The sequence below is a fragment of the Hylobates moloch genome, unplaced genomic scaffold, assembly GCF_009828535.3.
Source record: "Hylobates moloch isolate HMO894 unplaced genomic scaffold, HMol_V3 SCAFFOLD_1, whole genome shotgun sequence".
NCBI lineage: Eukaryota > Metazoa > Chordata > Mammalia > Primates > Hylobatidae > Hylobates > Hylobates moloch.
The window spans coordinates 136,645,512-136,670,866 of record NW_026652276.1 but is presented as its reverse complement, the minus strand read 5'-3'; the positions used below and the strand labels follow the sequence as shown (position 1 = coordinate 136,670,866).

At 42.7% G+C, this 25,355-nt stretch overlaps 1 protein-coding gene across 3 annotated transcripts in view; it reads right to left on the bottom strand.

The window, feature by feature from the left end:
* PDE1C (phosphodiesterase 1C) overlaps window positions 1-24,875 on the bottom strand; it is a 586,050-nt gene extending 561,175 nt beyond the window's left edge. For 2 of the 3 annotated variants that reach the window (XM_032758380.2, XM_058445830.1), the window contains exon 1: window positions 24,141-24,875. In XM_032758380.2, the coding sequence (XP_032614271.1) occupies window positions 24,141-24,225 (85 nt within the window). In that variant the 5' untranslated portion in view covers window positions 24,226-24,875. The remainder of the gene's footprint in view (window positions 1-24,140) is intronic. The other variant, XM_032758382.2, reaches the window with a different exon arrangement.
* Between the last annotated feature and the right edge of the window lie 480 nt (window positions 24,876-25,355).

Sequence of the window (25,355 nt, the reverse complement as noted above, 5' to 3'; positions counted from 1 at the left end):
AGAAACTTCTGATTGGTAAGTAGGGACAAACTTGAAAGTACGGATGAGCTTCACCACTCACCCTGCAATCTCAGGATACTTTTCAAAGGAACTGAAATCATAGGAGAAGCTTTATTCCAAGATGAATCAGAAAAATAGTTCATCTTGCAACATAAATTAACGTGTTTACAATTTGCTAATGTACTTAAGAAAATTGATATGGTTCATAAAACAAGGGCATGCATATAATGTTTTTAGGTACAAATATATTTCATGACTGATGTTTGAATCAAATGTTTGCCCAATTTCTAAAGCAACTCTACAAGTCGCTAAGTTTCTACAGAACCATCTAGAACACACTGATCAAATTAAATTTCCTCTTTTTATAAATAAAGAATTTAGGTCCTGATTGGAGAGATTATTGCTTGAAGTCACACAGTTAAGGGTGCATATCTAGGACTAAAACCCAGAACTTTTTACCCAAAATCTACAGGGGCTTCCCCTAAAGATGCTGCAGTTCTATGCAAAAATGTTCTCTTTTATATAGATGCCTTTTCTACTGCTAGCAAAGAAAGTAAGCTCACACATGTCATCAGATAAGACCTTGAAAACTTTGACATGTATTTCCAAGATAATGAGGAAAAAAAGAAACTTCTGAATAAAAACTTCTCTTCAGGATGCCCACACCCAGCCCCTACTGACATCAGTGGCCCTGATGAGCCAAGCAGGCTCCTGACGAGCTTGTAGGTACATCACCTGCATAGTCACTCATGCCAGTGACTACTCTCTCCATGGCCTATACTTTGCACTTTCTCAGTAAATCTTGCTGAACAAAAAGTGAGAAGCCAGTGAACATAAAAGCACATTTTAGGGAAGAGTTTGACATCAAACAAATACCAGCAGCAGGAAAACAGCTCCACCTCCTTCCCATATCCAGCCTCTGTCTAAGACCTCCCCTACCTGCAAGTTAGCAGGAACATTGGGGAAAACAAAATAAAACCCAAAAAAAAAAAAAAAAAAGCCTTAAGTCTTTCAGGTTGCCCCTGCAAACAGGTCCTGGAAATGGGTTGTGGTTGCAGCAGGGCAATGAAATTAAGTGAATGTGTAGTTCCCCTTGTGGTTCATTTATGCACGCACTCCCAAACCCCACGACCACAGAGAGTTGATGAATCACTTGTTCTTCTGTTTAACTGAATGTCTAAGACAAGATATCATTCCCATTGCTGAAAATATCCAGCAAATTCATTAACAGGATGACATAATACAGAAGCATGCTCACTTAGTATGACCCTATAACTGTAGATATCAGCTTATCAAGTTGGCATACATTAATTATGAACTGCAAGATAGGTAAAACTCAATATCCAATTTATGAAAATGCAAACATATTTTCATTTACTTTGAGTATAAATGGCCATAGTGTAAGTAGAAAATTGTATCACAATACTACTCCTGATAATATCAACAATAACTATTCTGTTGATTATTTACCATATACCAAGCACTGCTATAAATACTTAACATGTATTAGCTCTTTAATTTTCACTATAACTCTAAGAAATAGGTACTATTTGTCAGCCCAATTTTACAACAAAGCAAACTGAGGCAAAGACAAGAAATAGGTATTAGAAGTGACAAAAACAAGCATAGACAGGATTTGAATGAGTGTGCATTTCTTCCTACCTTGATATTAATTGGTATCGAATCATGACTCAGAAAACAAGGAAGAAAAAAATGTTTAAACTTCCCAAGCATACAACATCTCCTTCAGCTCTCATGTTAGCACAAATAAGAGGCATTTCTACCCAAGATCAAACAGTTTGAATAAATCCTATAGTTTAGAGATTGAATGGAACCTGAGGATCTAGGAGGGGGGCTGGGTGACTGCAAGAAAGGCAGCTCTTTGCAAGACTGTTCTGTGCGATGGTCAGGTGTTGGAGCTCTGAAACCACAGAGCTTGGATTCCAACCCTGGCTCGCCACTTGTGAGCTCTGTGATCTTAAGAAAGTTGTTTAATCTTTTCCATGGAAATAATAATATTAATAATAACTATCTCACAGGGATGTTGTGAGGATTAAATGAGCCTGCGAAGGTGTGACATAGCACCTGGTCCACAAGAACCACTCAATAAATATCAGTTACTGTTACTATGATCACTACTACCACCAACTGGAGAAATAACTGGAAATTGAGGCTTTTATAAGACAGGAAGAACAAAATCCTGGCTTTTATAAGACAGTTGTGTACTACTCTGTTCTTTAACTCATTCATAAGGGGAAAAAAATCCCTATACCCCATATAACCCAAAAGCTGCATGCAGCACAGGCACAGTGGCTCATGCCTGTAATCCCAGCACTTTGGGAGGCTAAAGCAGGCAGATCGCTTGAGCCCAGGAGTTCCCAGCCTGGACAACATGGCAAAACCTCATCTCTACAAAAAATACAAAAATTAGCCAGGCATGGTTGTGCACACCTGTGGTCCTAGCCATCCAGGAGGCTGAAGTGGGAGAATCACCTGAGCTTGGGAAGTCATGATGGGCTTGAGCCATGATCATGCCACTGCACTCTAGCCTGGGTGATGGAGCAAGACCCTGCCTCAAAAAACAAAAACAAAAAAATCTGTATGCATGCTAAGTTTTCCAACAATAAGCAGCATATGACATTACTCATACATGAATAGTTTCTTTAATCTTCTATAAACCCACTTTTATTAAGTCTTCTCAAATTGCCAATGGGCATTTAGAAATTTTTATAGAAGCTTTGTAAAATTAGATATGATGGATCTGGCCCAAAATGGTATAAAGCCACAAGTCCTAAAGCAGATACTTCTGATAAATGGCAATAAACACAGAGAAAAAGATTTTTTAAAATAATAGCAGAACTAAAATTGACCACAGCCTAATACTAGAACCTGGGAGCAACTGACAGGACTAAATTAAAACACCAGCAGCTGAGACTTCAGCTCTTGATACAGTCTGGCTTCAATGAATAAAACAGAGGTCACCAGACAAAAGGAAGAAAGAGAAAGATGCTTCAAACCTCCTCTTTCATTCCTCAGCTTCATGTCTGTTCTCCTATCCTCATCCCTAACTCTATCTCCACCTCTTCCAAATCTAAGCAGAAACCACAAATTCTAGAAAATATAACACTAATGTGGGTAAGAAGAGACTTGATGGTAGCACAACACATTTGTCTTAGATAAAGGCAATATACCATCATGATGAACCCTAATAACAACACATACTGGAAATTGGCTTGTCCATGTTCAGAGTACCAGAGAATCAGGCAGTGGGAGGAGATAGAAGGTGCCACTTAATTAGAGCAGGACACACCAATGATGTCCTAATGGAAACAGGAAACTGCACTGGGAGCAGTGCATACCAATATGCCACAAGTGTGAAAAGGGAATTGGATTATATAGCAAAAAAAAAAAAAAAAAAGCTGAAACACAGGCAGATGGAAATTAAACACAACGAATTGCCAAAAAAAAAAAAAATGCAGGAGAGAAGGAAGGATTCCAAGAAGATAATGTGATTACAGAAGTAATATACATATTGGAAACAGGTTTAGAACTAAACTGATGCTATAGAAAATCTATTTAGTGGTGTGGAAAACAGACTCTCCAAGTTCTAGTAGAATATAGAGGGAAAGAATATGGAAATTAAAATGACTCTAGCTGTGGAAGACAAAGACTGGAAAGTCAATATGAGGAAAACGAGTGTTCCTGAAGGAGAACTCAGAACAAATGGAAAAAAAAGTAATAATCAAAGATATAGTAGAAGAAATTCTTCCTCACCTAAAGACAAATTGCATAAGCAGATCAAATGGGCCTTTAGTTTTCTGAAAAATCCATTAAAAGAGATTCACATCTACTCACATGCTTACAAACTATTTACAAGGATAAGTTTAAAATAAAATTTAATTTAAAAACCTATAAGCACCAAGGCAAATAAACCAGGTCGCCTAGCAAGTATGAAAATTAGTCAGGCTTCAGACTTCTCCAGTGCTGGCCTAGCTCCAAGGCGATGCTGTCTCAACGCCTATAGCATTTTGAAGAAGAAAAAAGTTATGATCCAGTAATTTTCTGCCACCAATGTATCTGCCATGTTGAAAAGGGATGTTCAGATACACAAGCTCTTAAGACACACAAGAGTTTCCAGAAAGCTTCTTGAATTTGTTGTCCAGAAAGGGCACAAAGTGACTGATAATGAAAAATACAACTAGTTTTAAAAGATAAACAATTGGCAGAAAGCTGGATATAAAAGTGGACTCAATAAAAACTGGAATAAGGATTCTTTGGGGTGTGAGAGAAATGTTCTAAAATTGGATAGTGGTGGGAGTGGCACTATTCTGAAAATTTACTAAAAATCATTGAATTGTATACTTAAGATAAATTTATTTTATGGCAAATTATGCCTCAGTAAAGCTGTTTGAAAAACCAAACTCAAATATAAAAACTGATCAGATAGAACAGCCAAAATCAAATACACTAACATAGCATAGGAAGTAGGCAGGATGACAGAGTGTGTTCAACACTTTATCACCAGAGGTGCCATTTCACAAGTGACTGTCACAATCTGAAAAGGCTGATCAAAGAACATTTTTGAAAAATTAAAAATAACTACCACTAGAATATATGTCTTCCAAACATTAGAAAAGATAAAAGGTAAAGAAAATATAGCCCAGGGAGGGAGGATGGGGAAAGGTCGGTCAACAGGTACAAAGTTGCACTTAAATAAGTCCTGGTGTTCTATTGCACAGTAGGGTGATTGTGGTTAACAATAATTCATTGTATATTTCAAATAGCTACACAAGAGGATGCTGAATGTTCTAACCACAATGAAAGGATCAACGTTTGAGGTGAAAGATTTGCTAATTACCCTGATTTGATCATTATACAATATATACATGCATTGAAATATGACATTATACCCCATAAATATGTACTATTTGTCAATTAAAAATAAAATAAAACTTAAAAGAAAATATAATCTATATACCAAAAAAGAAAACATAAAGGAAAGAGCAACACATCTTTTAAGTAGAAAATGCTGATATGCCAGAAATAAAAGCAAATATAATAATTATAAAAATTACATTAATCTCCTCTATTAAAAATTTTGAAACTATAAACTTAGGTCAAAAAACCAAAATACTGTACCTAAAGGAAAGTAAAATAAATATATGAGGGCAAAAATCTAATTTCTTGGTCTGATGAAAAGTGTAAACATTTTGAACTGAGAACTTCATTTAAAATGGTTATTCAACTTCATGTTTATTGCAACAGAAAGGTGACCATGACATATTTGTAAGTGGGAAAAAAATGTAGATTACACAACAGCAGGCACAGAATGATCCCATGGCAAATTGTGAATGTGTGTGTTCATGTGCACACACACCCAATAGAATATATAAAAGGGATTCACTAAAACATCGGAAGTAGATTTGGGGAGATTTTAATGCTTTGGTCTGGTTGAGTTTTTAACAATGAGAATATAATATGTTCACACACAGAGACACACACACAAGATATTGTAAATTTGTAGAAAGACAGTGGTAAATACCAGTTAGTGGTACTTACCCAATAATTTTATATCAGAAAACAGTAAAATTGATAGTGAATATATAATTCTCATAAATTCCGTGAAACAAGTTATAGTGTACCAAAATATATATAAAGCTAAAACTGAAATACTAGAAGAAATTCATAAGAACAAATTATTTTAGGATAATTCTTTAATAAACAAATTGTCTTCATCAGGTCAAACAGCCAAAAAATAGAGAAAGAGCTAAATAATTGTATTAATGTAATTACTAATCTGGATAATGACTCTTCATTATATCATTACAACATAATTAAATTAATTTAATAAATACATTGATGATACATATGAAAACAGAAACATACTCTATTTTTCAGTGCCCATGAAACATGTACAAAAATTGATTTAGAATTAGACCACATAGAAAGTTGCAGTTATGCTCTTGACTACAGCCCTATCAAAAAGCCTAAAAATTTTCCAATGAAAACTGGCAAATTTAAAGTTCATCAAGAATAAAAATGAGCAAAAATAGCCTGGGGGAAGTTGTTGCTTTGGGAAGCTGAGGCGGGAGGATTGCTTGAGGCCAGGAACTCGAGACCAGCCTGAGCTATATAGCAAGACTGTCTCCACAAAAATTAAAAAATTATCAGAGTGTGGTGGTGCACACCTATAGTCCTAGCTACTTGGGAGCCTGAGGCAAGAGGATCACTAGAACCAGGAAGTTTGAGGCTACTGTGAGCTATGATCATGCCACCACACTTCAGACTGGGCAACAGAGTGAGACTTTTTCTCTAAAAAATTTTAAAAATAAAGAGGAAATTCCAAAAGCAGACCCAAATATGTATGTGTGTGTAACATTAGTATTATTAAATTAATATTTAATTTAATATGCAGAAAAAAGTGTGTAAATTTAAGGAAAAAACAAAATTAAATCTCTACCTTATTACAAAATGAATTTTAGATGAAGTAAGGATTTGAATATAAAAATAAAACTATAAAGTACTAGAAGAAAATATTGATGCATATTTTCAAAATCTCTTCAATGTAGAAGTTTTTCTAAACATGAATTATAAATGAATAAAACTGATTGGCTTATTTAAAAATTTAACATCTGAACATAAGGTTAAAAGGCATATTTGCAAACTGGGAAAATCATTTGCAACAAATATCACAAAGGCTGAATAGCCTGAATTTTAATTTTTAATTTTGATATATAAAAATTTCATATAAATTAAAGGAAGTCAAGCCAGGTATGGTGGTTCACACCTGTAATCCCAGGGCTTTGAGAGGCTGAGGCAGGAGGATCACTTGAGCCCAGGAGTTCAAGGCTGCAGTGAGCCAAGGTGGTGCCACTACACTCTGGATGACAGAGTGAGACCTCGCATATAACAAAACAAAACTAAACTAAAGGAAATACCCCAATAGAAAAACTAGTGAAAGGCAGCAATGTGCTACTTATAAAAGAAATAAGTTGCACAGCTAGCACAGGCAGTAGAGCATGAGTCTCTTTAAAGAAATATAGATGCACACATATGTTTATTGCGGCACTATTCACAATAGCAAAGACTTGGAACCAACCCAAATGTCCATCAATGATAGACTGGATTAAGAAAATGTGGCACATATACACCATGGAATACTATGCAGCCATAAAAAAGGATGAGTTCCTGTCCTTTCTACGGACATGGATGAAGCTGGAAACCATCATTCTGAGCAAACTATCGCAAGGACAGAACGTGCTCTCCCTCATAGGTGGGAGTTGAACAATAAGAACACTTGGACACAGGGCAGGGAACACCACATACTGGGGCCTGTCATGGCGTGGGGGACAGGGGGAGGGATAGCATTAGGAGAAATACATAATGTAAATGGGTGAGTTAATGGGTGCAGCAAACCAACACAGCACATGTATACATATGTAACAAACCTGCACGTTGTGCGCATGTACCCTAGAACTTAAAGTATAATAAAAAAAAAAAGACAGAAAGAAATATAGATGGTCAGCCGGGTGCAGTGGCTCATGCCTGTAATCCCAGCACTTTGGGAGGCAGAGGTGGGCAGATCTCCTGAGGCCAGGAGTTCAAGACCAGCCTGACTAACATGGAGAAACGCCATCTCTACTAAAAATACAAAATTAGCCAGGCACATGCCCGTTATCCCAGCTACTCGGGAGGCTGAGGCAGGAGAATCGCTTGAACCCAGGAGGTGGAGGTTGCGGTGAGCCGAGATCATACCATTGCACACTCCAGCCTGGGCAACAAAGGCCAAACTCCATCGAAAAAAAAAAAAAGAAATATAGATGGTCAATTAACACATGAACAAAACAGTTTCAATCTCACAAACAGTCAAATAACAGAACAGTTATATGTCTTTTTTTTTTTTTGAGACGGAGTCTCACTCTGTCACCCAGGCTGGAATGCAGTGGCACGATCTCGGCTCACTGCAAGCTCCGCCTCCTGGGTTCACGCCATTCTCCTGCCTCAGCCTCCCGAATAGCTGGGACTGCAGGCGCCCGCCACCATGCCAGGCTAATTTTTTGTATTTTTAGTAGAGACGGGGTTTCACCGTGTTAGCCAGGATGGTCTCAATCTCCTAACCTCGTGATCCGCCCACCTCCGCCTCCCAAAGTGCTGACATTACAGGCGTGAGCCACCGCGCCCGGCCTTTATGCCATTTTTTACTTATCAAGTTATAACTCTTTAAAGGTTAAAATCCCATGTTCATAACATCAACATGAAAACTCATACCTCGTGTGGGGAATTGTAAATTGGTAAGACATTGGAGAGTGGGAGTGGTTTAGAATGTACATTTCAAACGTGTCAAATATAGTCAATTCTTTCTACTCAACAATTCCTAAGGCAAAAAGGAGTTATAAAGATGTAGAGACAATGATAGTTGCTGTAATGTTATTTGTGGCAGCAAGAAAGCAGAAAGAACTTAAAACACCCAATAACAGAGGACCAGCTAAATCAATCGTGATACCTTAAAAACTGTGATGAATAAAGATATTGATATGAAAAGACATTAATTATACGTTGTCAGATGGGGAGAAAATAAACTACAATACAGTAATGGTCCCATATTTGAATAAATAGTAATAAATGTACATATCTATATTCATTAAGCAAAAACAACTTTTTTTTGTTCAGGAAGATATTCACCAAAATGTTAATAGTGGTTCTGTCTATATGTTAATATGACAGGTAGGATTTTTGTGTTCTCCTTGCCAATCTCTATTTTATAAATTTTTCCACAATCATATGTTTAACTTGCACAATAATTGTTAAAATAGTAACAATGGTAGTAATAACATGCTGAAATTAAGCTTTTTCTCTTTTTGAAGAGCATTGGCATGCTGGTTCTTTTTCTCCTTAGCATAAAAGAAAGCACCATGGATCAACATTAAAAGAAAGATGTGGCTTGCCATCACCCTGAGGGACACTTTCAGTGGGATGATTACAGCTGCTATGACAACAAGGGGAGGATGTGATGTCACATAATGATCCAGTGACTTCAGTGGTCCCGTCCCAATGCAGAGCTTTGCTGCCAGCTGGAAATCCAGCAGAGACCTCATTAAGGGCATCTGTTCAGTAATTACTACAAGTTTCCCTTCATCACGCATCCAACTTTGAAAACAGCCCTACTGCAGAACTCCAATGCCTGGTTCACAGAGGGCTTTAATCTTCCATTTCTGTAGTGCTCACACTGACTGCCACCAGAGGACCAGGGTCAAGTTTTGGCGCAGTCAGTAAACATTACCTTGATCAACAGGGACCAGGGCGGGAAGAACCATCCAGAGGACGTTTATTAACACCAACATAGACTAGAGCCTCAAGGTGTTTAACTAAGGTATCTTATTTTGCATCCTCCTAGAACATTTAAATATTGTAATTTCCATTAGAGAAAATCTAATACACCTCTAACCCAGAGAAAAGAAGGGCAAATAGGAATGACTGCACAGCAAGCCGGAGAATCAATCACAAAATATGCATAATGAATTCTCCTACAATGAATATGAAATTCCAAGACCCTATTCACATGGCATTAGCACCGGTGCTCTGCATAGAATAGGGGCAAACTGCTGTGGTGGAAGGAGCCAGACAGAACTGGTGTCAAGTCCCAGCTCTATTACTTAACCTCCTAAGCCTCTGTTTCCTCACCTATAAACTGAGAATAATAATGAGTCAAAAGAGTTGGAAAATTAAGCATAAAACTCTTAGCCTAGTACCTAGTATTCCAAATAAAGTTAGTTCCCCTTGAAAAGTTTCACAGAAAACCGCACAGAAATGTCAATGAAATAATTGCTTCCTTATTAAGTCTTGACCAATGCAAGGGTCTCCTAAGTGCCCTCTCTCTTGCCACACCTACTGCTAAATATTATCATCCTCACATATCACACTGTTCTTATACATGGTGTTTTCTCTGTCTAGAATGTTACCAGAATTTCTCCCCTGTCCATCCCATCCCCAACCTCATCCAGCTCTGTGATTCCTAAACAAAGCACACAGCAGAATCACTCAGAGAGCTTTCTAAAAATGCACATGATAGGCTGGGCACAGTGGCTCATGCCTGTAATCCCAGCACTTTGGGAGGCTGAGGTGGGCGGATCACCTGAGGTCAGGAGTTCAAGACCAACTGGCCAACATGGTGAAACCCCATCTCTGCAGAAACACAAAAATTAGCTGGACATGATGGTGGGTGCCTGTAATCCCAGCTACTTGGGAGGCTGAGGTGGGAGAATCGCTTGAACCTGGGAGGCAGAGGTTGCAGTGAGCAGAGATCATGCCACTGCACTCCAGCCTGGGCAACAGAGAAAGACTCTGTCTCAAAAAAAAAGAGAAAAAAAGAAAAAATGCACTTGCCAGGTCCAACCCACAATTATGGAATTGGAATCTTCGGAGCATGGAGCCCAGAAATCCTTAACAAACTCTCCATTTGGTTTTTATGCAGCCAGCCCTGTTGCTGCAGCATTTGAGAACCACTGACGTGGCTGATTCCTGCTTCTTTAAAACTCCATTCAAAAACTCTCATACATCACTGGTGGAATCATAAAATGGTGCAGACACTTTGGAAAAGTCTGGCAGTTCCCTAAATCTTATACAATAATTTACCATACACCCCAACAATCCCACTCCTAGGAACCTACCCAAGAGACTTAAAACATATGTCCACACAAAGACATGTATGTAAATATTTATAGCAGCATTATTCATAATCACCAAAAACTGGAAACAACCTGTGTCCAACAATTAGTGAATGGATAAACAAATGTTTATGTTCATATAATGGAATATTATTCAAAATAAAACAGAATGAAGTACTTATACATGGTGATGATTGCACAACTGTAAACTCACTAAAGCTTGTTGAATTGTACTCTTAAAATGGATAAATTTTATGATATGTAGATTACACCTCAATAAAGCTGAAGAAAAGGAAAACAAAGGGAGAAAAGGAACAGGAAGGAAGGGAGAAGAAGAAGAAAGAAGGAGGGAGGGGAGGAGAGGGGAAGGGAAGGGAGTGGTACTGGGGAGAAGAGAAGAGAGAGGGGAGAGAGGAAGGGAGGGGAGGAGAGGAGAGGAGAGGAGAGGAGAGAGGAGAAGGGGAGGGGAAGGGAGGGAAAGATAAAACAAGAGTGGAAAAAACTAAGTCCAAGCGTTTGCCAACCCCTCCCCCTGCATTATCTTCATCCTTTATAAATCTCTCAAACAGCACTTGGCCTCAGCATGTTATTTGTCAGTGTCAGTCTCCCCACAAGCCCACATGCTTTTCAAGGATGAGAAAACTCTTTAATATCTTCCTATACTTGCAGGGAGGTCAGTAGGCACTAATTAATGTTTGTAAGAGAAGGAAGGAACGAGTGGTTGTTTGAGCTTTCTGCTGAAACACACTGTAAGAAATATTCTACCTCTAAGAACTTATTACTCAGTTTCCCTCTTATAAAGTCATAAATCCTCTCATTGGGATGCTAAGAGGAGATGCTAGATGTCCCAAAAGTGCTTTGGATTTTTACCCAAGGCACGTCCCACAGGTGTAAGAAGGGCACTTCCTCTGACATGTCCCATGCATAATCAAGCTCTCACATAACCATTGTAGTGTCAGATTCAAATCCAGATCTCTCCACTTCCCTGGATGAGTGCGTTAGTTTCCTCATCCGAAAATGAGAAATTAAATGAGCTAGTGCTTAGAAAGCCCTTAGAAGAGCGTTTGGCATATGGCAAATGCTCAGTTACAAAGAAAATAGTAGTATACATGGTGTGTGGAAGGGGTGTGTGTTTGTATATAAAATATGTGTGCATATAATTGGTAAGACACCTCTGCCAAAATATGCCATGCTGTGAAATACTCAGAAAAGTTTCACCTGCCTCATGGGGCATTCAGGATTAAGGAAGCTGATACAAACAGAAAAGAGAGCCTAGGCACTAAGTTAGAGAAACCAAGAGAGCTGACTAATTTAAAATATCCACATATACAATTAAGTTTTAAAAGCAGGTACTAGAACAACATGTATGATCCCATTTAAATAGAACTGCAATAGAATATTATGTGGACCAAGGATAGGATATTAACAGAGGTCATCTCTGGATAATGAGGTTTTCTTTCCTGAGTGCCTAAAATGAATATGGATCATTTTTATAGGCAAATAAAATTAATAATGCTATCTTCATTTTGTTAAAAAATGAATTAAGTAATTAGGAAAATTAAGACAGCCTCCAGCCCCCAAGGACCACCTACTGCTCTGGTAGTCTAAAAGTTTGCCTGGTTTGTTTGAAAGAGAGAACTAATACCCAGAAGGCTACAGAAAGGCCCAGATAGAAAGGAAGAATGCAGGCCACACAGAAATGGCTAGTTATTATTAATACATAATAGCAAGAACATTCAGCAAATACTCAACAACTGATTCTCCACAGCATAGCCAGATTGTGTGTTTATAAACAGAAATCTGATCTTGTCCCCTCTCCCTAAAATGGCCAAACTGCCTTCCACTGTTCTTGGAGAAAAAACCAAAATCCTCCAGTGGGCCTATAAGGCCTCATATAATCACCTCTCCAGCCTCTTCTTAATGTTCTCACAGCCCTCAATAGCCCATCTCCTCCCTCCAGCCACCGGGCCTCTGCACAGGCTGCCTGATCCACCTGGAGGCTCTCCCATCACCTCCCCAACACCCTTCACCAGGGAAGCCCATCCCAACCCCCAGACAGATTAGATACCCCTGCTGGGCATGACCACAGCACCCTGGCCTTGCCATCAGAGGACTAAGCACAGTTATACCAATGTCTGTGGGCCCCACTAGGCTGTCAGCACCATGTCATCAGGGCTGGCTTGTTTGCTCACATAGTATTCCTAGTGCCTAACACAATCGCCGCCATAAAGAATGCACTCCATAAAGACAGGCTAAGTGAGTGGTTACGGCCCATGCTCAGGCAGGGCACTGCAAAGTGCGAGTCCAGAGAAAAGCAAAGGCCAGGTCATGGAAGGCCCATGGATCCTACCTGGGAATGTGGGCTTGATCCTGCATGCAATGGGAATCTCCCTCCTGGGTTTTAAATGGAAGGGCAGCGGGATCAAAAAGCCTACAGACTTTAAATACTAATTAGATGAGGTGAGGGTAGGAATCTGCACAGGAAAAGGAATCTACAATGGTTCCCAGGTTTCTAGTTCAGATGCCCAAGCTTTCAAAAATGTAGAAACTGGCCGGGCGCAGTGCCTCACACCTGTAATCCCAACACTTTAGGAGGCCCAGGCAGGCAGATCACTTGAGGTCAGGGGTTCGAGACCAGCCTGGCTAACATGGTGAAACCCCATCTCCCAGCTACTTGGGAGGCTGAGGCAGGAGAATCACTTGAACCCGGAAGGCAGAGGTTGGAGTGAGCCGAGATTATGCCACTGCACTCCAGCATGGGCAACAGAGTGAGACTCCGTCTTAAAAAAACAAAATGTAGAAACTGGATTGGAGTCATGGTTCTGAAACAAGTCACTCTGACTTCTTGGAGTAGCAGTTTCTCCATCTGTAAAATGGAGCTGCTCATAGATCTTTTTCAGGGGAATTGGTAGCATCAAATGAGCTGATGTTTGGGAAAGTGCTTTACCAATAGTAAAGCCTCTCATTATCATCAGCAACCTGGGGGCAATGGTTTGCATAATTACCCCAAAAAATAGCCTCCTTGAAATAGTCACTAAGACCAGGCTTACAGTCTTACACAACTGGACTAAATTCTGCATCTTTTAAACACTTTTCACTGTCTTAAACGGTTGGCCTCATGAATGACCCAGATGAGAAAGAAAGAAAATGCATCCTGTTGGAAAACTGGGTTTCTGTGGGGCCCAGCAGATGGTTGGGATCTAGTCTGGCTCAAGTCCTGCTAGTTCCCTCTTTAAGAGATGATTGATTCCTCTCCAATATATTTTTTTTTTTTTTTGAGACGGAGTCTCGCTCTCTCACCCAGGCTGGAGTGCAGTGGCACAAATCTCGGCTCACTGCAAGCTCCGCCTCCCAGGTTCACGCCATTCTCCTGCCTCAGCCTCTCCCAGTAGCTGGGACTACAGGCGCCCGCCACCACGGCCAGCTAATTTTTTGTATTAGTAGAGACGGGGTTTCACCGTGGTCTTGATCTCCTGACCTCGTGATCCACCCGCCTCGGCCTCCCAAAGTGCTGGGATTACAAGCGTGAGCCACCGCGCCCGGCCCGATTCCTCTCCAATATTAACTGACTTGATACAATTTGAAAAGCTAAAGTAATTTCCAACTGTTTAAGGTGAGTCACTAGATACAGTGGACCTTTCTGAGAAACTGTAAACTAATTACTTTAAAAAAGAATTCCATTCACTTTCCCACTCACTGCTTAAATCCTATTGATTAATGTGTGTTCCCTGGGCCCAAAGTCAGAGAAAAACAATGCCAGCTTTCTCTTGGGGCCTCTCAGAGAGATGAAACTTCCAAAGGGCTGGAGGGTTCCCCTATTTGTGATTACTGGGCAAACATCTAAGCCAGCAGAAATACCTTCAGGTTTGGCATGAACTAGGAAGAAGAAAAGGGAAGGGGAAGGAGTCAGTATTTTTCAATATTTTTATAAGCACCTGCAATTGTCATTACTGGGCTCGAACTTTACATATGTCACATCATATGTAGATATTATTATTCCTACCTTACAAAATTAAGAAACAAGATTCAGAAAGGTAAAAAAAGAGGTCAGAGGCCAGGCACAGTGGCTCATGCCTGTAATCCCAACACTTTGGGAGGGCAAAGCAGAAGGATCACTTGAGCCCACGAGTTGAAGACCAGCCTGAGCAACACAGCGAGACCCCATCTTTAGAAATAATAAAAAAAAGTTAGCTGGGCATGGTGGTGCACACCTGTAGTCCCAGCTACTCAGAGGCAGGCTGAGGCAGGGGGATTGCTTGAGCCCAGGAGGTCAAGGCTGTGGTGAACTGTGATCATACCATTGCACTCCAGCCTAAGTGACAAAGCAAGACTCTGTCTCTAAAAGCTAACTAAATAAATAAGTGGTCAGCTATTTCATAAATGGTGAACATGACAACTTATCAATTCACATTCTGTTTTGTCCAAAGATAAAGAAGGAATATTCTCTCCACCATATACACTACAAAAATTTTATTGAGATAATCTCTAAGATTATCTCATGTCTGAGAAATGAAATATGTAATTCAGCAGGTCCAACACAGCAAAACCAAAAAAAAAATTAAGCCAGGAAAGAGCCCTGTAGTTGAACTGCAATGAAACCCTTACTTATTACTTTGACCTTGAGCAAGTCACTTCTCCATCGGTCTAATTTCAGCTTGTGAAAGCTGAATTAGACTATTTATAATGCTGGTGGTTACTAGTCCATGCAAGTCCAGAAGGGGTTTCTTCTCCTTTTCTCCTCCCCAAGCCCATGGAATCATACCTGAGCCACTCTATGAAGTTACCACAAAGAGAGGCAGCACAGCAATTTGGGGAAGCAGAGAGAAAGTCAGCAAATCAATTCCTGCAATGTGGTTTCTTCTCAAACTCTGGCAGCAGTACCTGTGACCTAATACTCCAGGGCAGAGTCTTGGGTGCTTTGGACCCTTGTCCAGAAGACACTGCCTTCCACCAGGTGAAAACCAACTTCTAGCAACTCTGCCTCCAAGCCTGCCCAGGGTCCCCTGGGGAAGGCCTGGTTCTCAGGCCAAGGTCCCAACACACTACAGTGCCTGTCTGCCAGCAGCACAGGAAGTGCCAACCAGCTCTCCCCAAAGCAGCTGGCACCAATTACCCCAACCCAGCTGGAAGCACCCGGCTTGGCTGAGACAGGCACTCCAGATCCCTGGCCTGGTCGGAAATCCTACCCTAAAACAAAGACACACTTGCAGCCGTGCCAGAATGCTACATAAGTGGCTGGTGGAGGGTTGGCGGAGGCAGCCAGGGGCAGGCGGGTGAGCACCGTCCAGGGAAGCAGCTGTGGGTCTGGGAGTCTTGCCCACACCCTGATTTCAGAATCCCTCCATCATCATAACCAACAGCTACCTAGGGCAGCTGATCTGATCTCTACAAAGCATCCATCACAAATCCCCAGGCACCTAGAGCACACTGGGTTCTTACATTCCTCATCCTCTTGAACCCTCCCAACAACGCAACAAAGAAGGAATTGCTATCCCCATTTACTAATGAGGGCCCCAAGGGTCACAGAGGTGAATGACCATTCCCACAGCCACAGAGATAGGAAGTGCCAGAACTGGGTCTAGAGCTCAGGTCTTCTGTATCACTTGCCTTTCCACCTGGCATCCTGGCCTAGGAGAGCTAACATTCTAACAAGGGCCTGACAGCTAGAGACTCGCTTTGCAAAACCATCACAAGTGACACAGTAAATCCTGAAAGATGTTAACCTGCTGAGGAAATGGGAACACATGGATCCATGAAGAACAACCATAAGGTATCAAGAGCTCATTACCCAAAGACACAAAAGTGAAGCACATGAAAAATGCCAATTTTGAACAACAGAAAGCAGAAGACAAAGTCATCCTTACAGTTTTTCAAACAACAGTATATATGGCGATTTCATCAAGCAGGACTCAGAGTTGGTTATTATTATTTTCAAGTTAATAATATTATGAAAATATCTTATAATGGATATAAACTATAAATATATAATAATAATAATATTTTTGTAGAACTTACTTTGTACTAGGTGCTATTCTGAGTGCTTGATGTGTATTAACTCCTCTAACACCCTAGGAGGTAGGTAATGTAATTGTCTACATTTAACAGATGAGCACATTGAAATACAGGAAGGTTAAGTAATTTGTCCAAAATTACACAGCTAATAAACTGTGAAGCCAAAATTCAACCAAGGCAGTCAAACTCCAGAATCCAACTCTTAACCTCTGCACAGACTGCCTCTCAAATCCAACAAGCATTTATCAAGCAGGATCCAGGCTAGATGCTTCTATATCTATTATTAATTTGTTATTCATTCTTACGTTTATTCTTCATAACAAATCTAGTAGCATGAATTGAAGCCAAAAAGGTTTCATATCACATCACAATAGAGCTAGCCCTGCAGGCACTCAGAAACACTTGGAAATCTCCAGCTAGTCCCCATTTCCCACTGGAATTTGATACTTAGCATATAGGTGGAAATAGCTGGAAGGCCCGGGCAGCTACACATGGACTTGCCTTTGGTCCTTTCTTGAGTTTAGTTCAGTGGTTATTAAACTTCACTATAAGTAAGAAAACTGTACAATGCTGTATACACAAAGCCTAGTATGCTTACTTCATGAATAATTTCACCTCTGAGCTCTTAACTAGCCCTGCACGCAGTTTGCCTCCTCTTTGCTCTGATCTCTACAAAGCATCCATCACAAATCCCCAGTGGACCTCACTTAGCCATTCCCCAGCATCTCACCTACTCTGGGAAGGCCAGGGTCAGGACTCAAAGCTCACCTCTTCCGGGAGGGGCAGGAATCGCAGAGATTTCCTTACTTAACCAGTTTGTTTACAGATGGAGAAACTGTGGCCCAGGTGAAGTGACTTACCAGGATCAAAGAGCAAGTTAGTAAGGGGCTAACCCCATCTCTGAGTCCAGTATGTGTTTTCTACTAGTCTGTGCTTTTCTCCTCTGTGGTTCCCCCGCCCTTCTACAGTGTCTACTTCAGTGTTATGTTCAGCAAATATCCATTAACCTACCAATAATAATAGTTCACAGTTTTGAATGCCTTGACTGTGCCAGGCCCTGTACTAGAAGCTAGAGCTTCATTATTAATTTCACGGGCCCTAGAAACTTTTGCTTTTCTGGGTCCCTTCCTCCACAAAGAAAGAATTTTTAAAAATTTAAAGTATATTTTAGGATTGCATTGAAATGAAGAATATAATAATGTTAAGTTTTCTTAACTTCTTTATTATTTGTCGAGGTAAGAACACTTAACATGAGATCTACCCTCTAAGCAAATTTTTAGGTGTATGATGTTGTACTGCGGATCTTTAGAGCTTGACTGAAACTCTATGAAGTAAAATATTTCATTCAATCTAAAAGTTTATTTTTCTTTCAATTCTAAAAGAAATTAAAATATTTTCAGAATCCTAAAAATATTGCAGTCTGATCACTATGCTTACTGTACCCAGTGGATAAATCAGCCCTACTAGGTGTTCTAGTTGCACTATCTCATTTGATTTCCTACCCTAGCGTGGTAGATACTATTGATTACGTCCATCTTACAGATTAGGAGTCTTAACATTAGCCATGAAATGCCACCTCTCTAAGATCACAACAAAAGGAAAATGGGGTTCTGGATTTGAACCACAAACGTCTGACTCCAGAGACTGTTATATTCTGGACTCTACTCAGTGCAATTTACCCATCCTGGTCCCCTCCTCCTGCTGTGTTCCAGGCAGATCCCGAAGCCCAGCTCAGGACTGTCATTCCTTCGTTACTATTCTCCCCACCACTCCCAACTTCCCCATGGCCCCAGGTGGACCCTGTCCAGGTCTGTGGAGGCTGAGTAGACATGCCAGGCACACTGTGTGGCTCCAGAAAGTGCATCAGCCTATAGGAGGGCAGCAGGGTGTCCATTACCCACTTGACTCTTACTCTCGTCTGGTGTCAGGGGCTGCCCATCCACAGAGTGCAGCCACAAACCCTGGGGATCACACCACTAATGCTCACCCACTCCCAGCCAGCACCAGCTCTACTCACAGTATGATTTCAGGCAAAGGGACGGGACATTGAACAGACACCCACAGTGTGACAGCCAAGCACTGTGCATGGCCCTTCATTCCCCTCCCCTTCCACAAGGAAGGTGTTACTACCTCCATTTATTCAGAGAAGAAAATTAGGGCTGAGAGAAGCTAAATGGCTCACCTGATGGGCATGATAGAATCTGTGCATGACTCCAAAGCCCAGGGTTTCCCACAGCAAATACAACCTCTCAGCTGGCCCCCTAAAAGCGGGCACTCTAATTGTTTGCTGACAATGGCAACTCCATTGTGAGAGTTCCTTAGGCAAAAGACAGGGCTGCTCTCGGTCGAAGTGCAAATGCTGTAAAGTGGCATACACCGGTTTTAACTAGCATTAACTTTCCCTAATAACAAGAAGCATTTGGAGGGCATTTTAGAGTTAACAGCGCAGTTATTTCATGCATACCTTCACTCGATCCTCACCATACTGCCATAACTTAAGGATCTTACTCCCCATTTTACATGTGAGGAAACTGAGGCTCAGAGATAATGTGATTTGCCCATGGTGCAGAATGGAAGAGGATGAACAGCAGAGCAGGGACTGCAAGCCTCCGTCTGCAGACTCCTCTTCCCACACCCTGCCGCACCTGACTTACTCTGAGATACGACTGAGGGAGAGAAGTAGGTCCATGAGCACTGGGAGGAGGCCATAGAATATTTTACCTGGAATCCTTCCTGGGTTCTTTGCTCCCCGCCATCACTCCCAACCAGGTGTAAAAGCTCCAAAGTTCTTGTTTCCACCCAGACTGCCTTCTTGTCTAAGCAGGCAGATGGAAGGCAGACAAGACACTCAGCTGAGAGAGCACAGAGACCAGTCTGGGCTCAGAAAGTCCTCAACCATATGCCCCAGGGGAGGCCAGGGGCCTCTCTGCCATGGCTGGAGAGTGGGCCACACCCCCAGTGTATGCAGTCAATTCACTCAGGCCTCAGCCACCCACAGAGCCCTGCCTGCCCAGATCCCCTCTGAGAGGAGCATCCACGAGCAAACCTCTCCCTTCAGCTTAGCCTCCGTCCCCTGCTGTCCAAGGGTAAGTCAGGGAACCCCCACTCCCAGCCCCTCGAGCCTCCGATTGCTGTCTAGGGGCTTCTTGTTTTTCCTCCTCTGGGACAACCCAAGGAGAGGAACACAAGGCAGAAAAGCCAGTGGCCGTTGCTACAGGAAACATGTCTCTGTTAGCAACACCTCTTCAGTACAGGCCTAGAATTTTCCACAACACCAATAGGTTCATTTTTGAAGGAAGCAGCTTATTTGACATTCACTCCGCCAACTTCGCATCCCTCTGAGTCTCTGGTTTCACCCACCTCCTTCTGACGCCTTGCAGGTCATCACTGAGGGCAGGAGGGAAATGACAGGCCCTCCCTCAGCCCCATTTTCTCATCTGTAAAATGAACAGGGAGGAGCATCAAAAGAGATCGAGTGGGGCTCACTCAGGTGATTTAAAAGAAAAAATGTGCTTTTGTTTTTGGCAGACATACATCACTTTGAGGGGGAGGTGTTTGTTTGTATTTCAGGCAGCCTTCTGGAGAGAGCAAGAATCTGTGAATGACTTAATACAAACCCAAATAGACATCCAAACTCCAGAAGGAAAGTTCTTCTGAAATACAAGGTACTGCACCTACGCACCCCAATCATTCACTTCATATGCAAATGCTCCTTCACAAGTACTACCTCACCAGAGTCAATTTACACTTGCACTTCCACATATGGCCTTCAATTATGTCATCAGGATAATCACTTGCTGCAATCATAATAAGTTGAATGATTTCCCAGGGATGGAACTCTCAAAGCATCAAGGTGCTTTGAAAGTCAGCGCTTCTGAATGTGACACGTGTTCAATCTTAGTCTTGTTTCCAAGAACTTTTGACCACATACCCATTTCATGACCTGAGAAAATTACATAAAGAGGATGCAAAACAATTTGTCGTGGGACAGGGAAGAATGGGACTGAGGGAGCCCAGTGAGGCAGATTAACTAACCTTGTTTCTTCCACCTGATCTTCCTCCAGGGAGCAGCAACCCCACCCTGTTCCACATGCAGCAATGGTCTCATCTCTTTCTGGTTTTGCTCCAGCCTTGGCTGGTTAAGCAAAGTTAACAAACTCCCAGATCTCTCTGCTACAGAATGATGGGCTAGTCCCAAGGCTCCAGCAGAAATAAAGTCCACTGTCGGAGGCAGCATGATATGTGGGACAAACGCCGGGCTGAGGGGTCAGGGCAGATGTGGTTTGAACCCAACTCTGCCACCTCCTAGCTGTGTGCCTTCTGGCAAATTATTTCCTCTGGAGTCCTGGGAGTTTCTTCCCCTAAAACAGGGGTCATAACAGCTACCTTTCAGAGCTGTCGAAACATTGCTGGTGGGAGTAGAAGCTGGTAAATCTTTTCAGAAGGCAGTTGAGCAATATGTTTTAAAGTTCCTAAAAATGTTCATACTCTTGGACTAAGCAATTAAGCTTCTAGAAGGTTATCTTTAAGAAGCACTCATGGGCCGGGCACAGTGGCTCACGCCTGTAATCCCAACACTTTGGGAGACCGAGGTGGGTGGATCACGAGGTCAGGAGATCGAGACCATCCTGGCTAACACAGTGAAACCCCGCCTCTACTAAAAATACAAAAAAAATTAGCGGGGCGTGTTGGCGGGCGCCTGTAGTCCCAGCTACTCCAGAGGTTGAGGCAGGAGAATGGTGTGAACCCGGGAGGCGGAGCTTGCAGTGAGCTGAGATCCGGCCACTACACTCCAGCCCAGGTGACAGAGCGAGACTCTGTCTCAAAAAAAAAAAAGGACTCATGATATACTCAAAGATTTAGTTTTTTATCACTGTTTATCAAGGTGAAAATTAAAAGCAATCTAAATAGCCAACAATAGGAACAATAGGAAGTTGATTTTTTAAATACTTTATATATAGCATGAAACAAAACTAATAGGGTTTTTTTAAATAACACATTTTTCAATTATGATTTCATTTCGTAAAAACAATGTACATATTAGAAGTACATACAAGAAATATTAATATTTAGCATTGGATGATAAAATGACAGTTGATTTTCTTTCTTCCTTTTTTATTATTGTATTTTCTAAACTTGGCCTAAAATTTCATAAATGTCTCTCTAGCAACTTACTAATTTCTGCTTTTTAAAATGATTACGTATGAACATATCACATCGCCCCAAAAATACAAATTCCTTGAACACAGATTCTAAGTCTGATTTATCTTCATAAACTCCCCATGATACTAGCTTAGTGCCTTGAATAATTACAATTACCATTTATTGAATGTTTGCCATGTGGCAGGCATTGTGCTAAATTTTATCTCTTAGTATAGTAAAATTGAATAAATGTGGAAAGGGGGAGGGAAGAAGAATAAGTAGAAAGAAGTGAATGAATAAATTCTCAGCAATCTGAAATAAGTTGGCAGCTATCTCACTTGGAAGAGACCAGCTCATTTTTAGAGTCTCTTCTGACCACCAGACCATACCAATCTGCTAGACCAACTCTTCTAACAGAAAAGGCAAATGTCAGGAAGAGGAGGACCACACTATGATCCTGGATTTTAGAAAGTCACACTTTGAAGGATAAGATCTCATAAGGACAACCTGGTATAACTTTTGAGAATTTTCTTACCAGAGTCAAGAAAACCAATTTAACATGACAATGATCTATTAATGAAACACTTTTGACTTTGGCAACCTTTAATTCTTTTCTACAAACACTCCCTTAGCATCCACCAACACCATTTGAGAGGGAAAGATACATAAGCAGTCTCATCCTTAAGGAATTTTTAATGCAATGAGGACTACCAACAGGTGCCTAAATAACTGATTCAAGGCAGGGTTTGAGCTCCAACAGAGAACTCAGGGACTGCAGGGATTGCCAAGGGAGAAATTCTTTCTGATGGGGATGGAGAGTGGAAGAGGTGGAAAGTGAAAGCTGGGATCTGAAGCATAGACAAGATTTCTCAATGCTTTGTTGAGGGAATGGCATTCCTGCCTGCAGGAACAGCCTAGGCAAAGGCTCAGAGGGGTAGGATTTGGTATGTTTGGAGAAGGGCAAGTGTTCAGTCCATGCCCCAGAAACCTTGGGCTACTTCATTAAGAACAAAAGTGGCCCTGAGATGAGCTCCTTTTCTTGGTCTCTTCTTGGCCCTGGTACTTTCCTGATACACATCCAGGCAGACACAGCCCACAAAAAGCAAAATAATCTACCCTCTCTTTTCAAAAGCTTTGGGGTTCAGTTCAGATTAAGACCACAGTAACCTGAGTACTTCCAAAAGTAGGAATCAGAGTGGCTCCTGCCTCTGTCCTGCTGTTCTCCAAAGGCTGACATCCCAAAAAGCAGGCCTCCAGGGCTCTACCTGAGACTTGGGTTCTACTCACCTCCAAGGAAGATGTGAAGGCAATCCCTCACAAGTTGTTTCAAAACAGTCACACCATGGGGCAGAAGGCAGAAGTGTCAAGCACCCACCTCTTCAAATGCTAGGCCTCCAGAGGGTCAACCCTGTGGTCCTGCTGCTCCCTGAAGGTCCCCACAACCCCCTCTGGTCCCCCTCTTGGTGAAGGGTTTTGGGGGAAAGAAAACAGGAGCCACTGGGAGTCCCAAGGGCAGGAGAGGGAAACACCACCTGCAGCTCAGAGACACCACAGCTTTTTCTCAAATACTTTCGGTAGCATGACATATGATCCCCCCTCCCTGCGGCCTCTCTCTCTGAGGCTGAATTGGCCTCTTTTTTTGCTTTATTTTTCTGAATCTCTCTGTTCTCTCTCTTCATGTGTCCCTTTTCCTTTGTTTCAACTTTTATAGAAACTGTTGTTCAATCTCTCTCTCTCTCTCTCTCTGAATTCCCCGTCTCTGCATCTCTCAGCCTCTCCTCTCCTGTTTCAGTCACTGTCTCCACGTCTCTGTCACTCTATTAGTCAGTCTTGACGACCGTCTCTATCTCTGGGGCCTAGGTGTTTCTATCAGTGTCCCCGTGTCTGGATGTTCCTGCCGCTCTCTCTGTGTGTCTCTATCATGTCCACATCTTCCTGTCGCTTTCTGTCTCCCTCTCTCGGCACTCCTATCTTCATCTTTCCATCGCAGCGTCTCCAGCCCTATTTCCACCCCTCCTTTCCCCCGGCCTGCGTTATTAAAATCGCAGCCAGGAAACCAAGCAGTTCGGGAAGGTGTGATGCTGAAAACCAGCTTCCGCGCGACGCCGGGTCGGAGCCCGCGAGGAGTGCCAGGGGGGACAGCCCAGGGTGCGGCTTCTGTCCCGATCCAGTCGCCGCTCCCGGGGGCTCCCTCCCGGCGAGCACCCTCCGGCCCCAGCCCGACCCCTGAGCTCCCCCTGCCCGCTTAGAAAGGAACTCTGACCGCAACCGGAGAGGGCGTTTGCCCGAGCCAGGAGTCCGAGAGGGGTGGAAAGTTCTCACCGATGGTGAAGCTGTAGCCATCGATGCTGAAAGTGGCGCTCCGGCATTTTTTGAAGCCCTCCTTCCTGTTGCTGGCGTCCGTCATGGCTTGGCCGGCCGGGCAGGGGCCTCGCAGCTCGACCAGCCGCGTCCGCGGTCCCCCCAACGGCGGAGTGAGCAGCCCGGGGCTCGGCGGCGAATCCTCCCCCAGCCGCGCCGCGCTGTCACCCTCAGCCCCGCCGCGCGCTGGCAGCTGAGCGCCTGGAGACAAGAGCGGGGACCCAACGTCAACAGCTAAAGCGCTAGGAGCTCGGCGGAAGCAGGAGCCGTCGCGACTGCCCCATCTCCAACCCGAGTTCCAGAGGCGGCGAGAAGAGTGTCAGGAAGGGAGGACGCGCGCCCGGGCGCGTGGACGGGGCTGACCGGTGGGCGCGGAGATCCCTGCCCGGCCACGCTACTCTCTGCCAGCCGCGGAGCCCGCGCGCCACAGGCACGTCTGTTTTCCACTTCAGCTTCTCCTTCCGTCTCTGGTGGCTGGGGGGATTTGGGGACCCAAGGGAATGGCTGAATTGGCGTCGTGCGTCTTCTAGATATGTTTTCTCTGGCAGACCGGGGAGCTTCCAGAAAGCACATCAACAGATGGAAAAGCAAACCCCTTAGCCATGAGGTGCTGCCGAAGTTTACTCCAAACAAGGAAGTCGGGAAAAATCGCCACGCCCACTTCCTCCTAGCCGCTGCCCCCAGCACTGGCCTGGAGCCCCGATAGTGTTTCTTCTCCACTGTCCCTGCCAGGAAGGTAATTGTCAAAGTCACCGGAGGCTCTATGATGTGAAATGTACAATCGAATTAGAACTCGCCCCTTACCAACCATTCCAAATAGCTTGTCCTGTCCTTTCGAATTTGGGTTTGCCCAATGTGATAGACTCCTGGAATTTGCTGATGTGGAAGATATCTTACCAATCCCATAGCTGACGCTCTTATTACAGGAGAGGAAACTGAGGCTGGGTGGGGCTTGAGGAAAGTGCTACACAAGGAAGCAGCGGACTTTGGAGGCAGAAGTTTCACTTTATGACGATGCCAAGTTAGCCATTGGCCTTTCCAGTGCCTGGAATGACCGAGTTAGGCAAGGCTTATACTGGGAAAATTATTCCCACCGATCAGCAAGCAATTAGTGAGGATTTACAGTTGCAGTGCTGCCAGGGGCTGCGGATGCCCACGGGAAAAGAGACCAGAGCT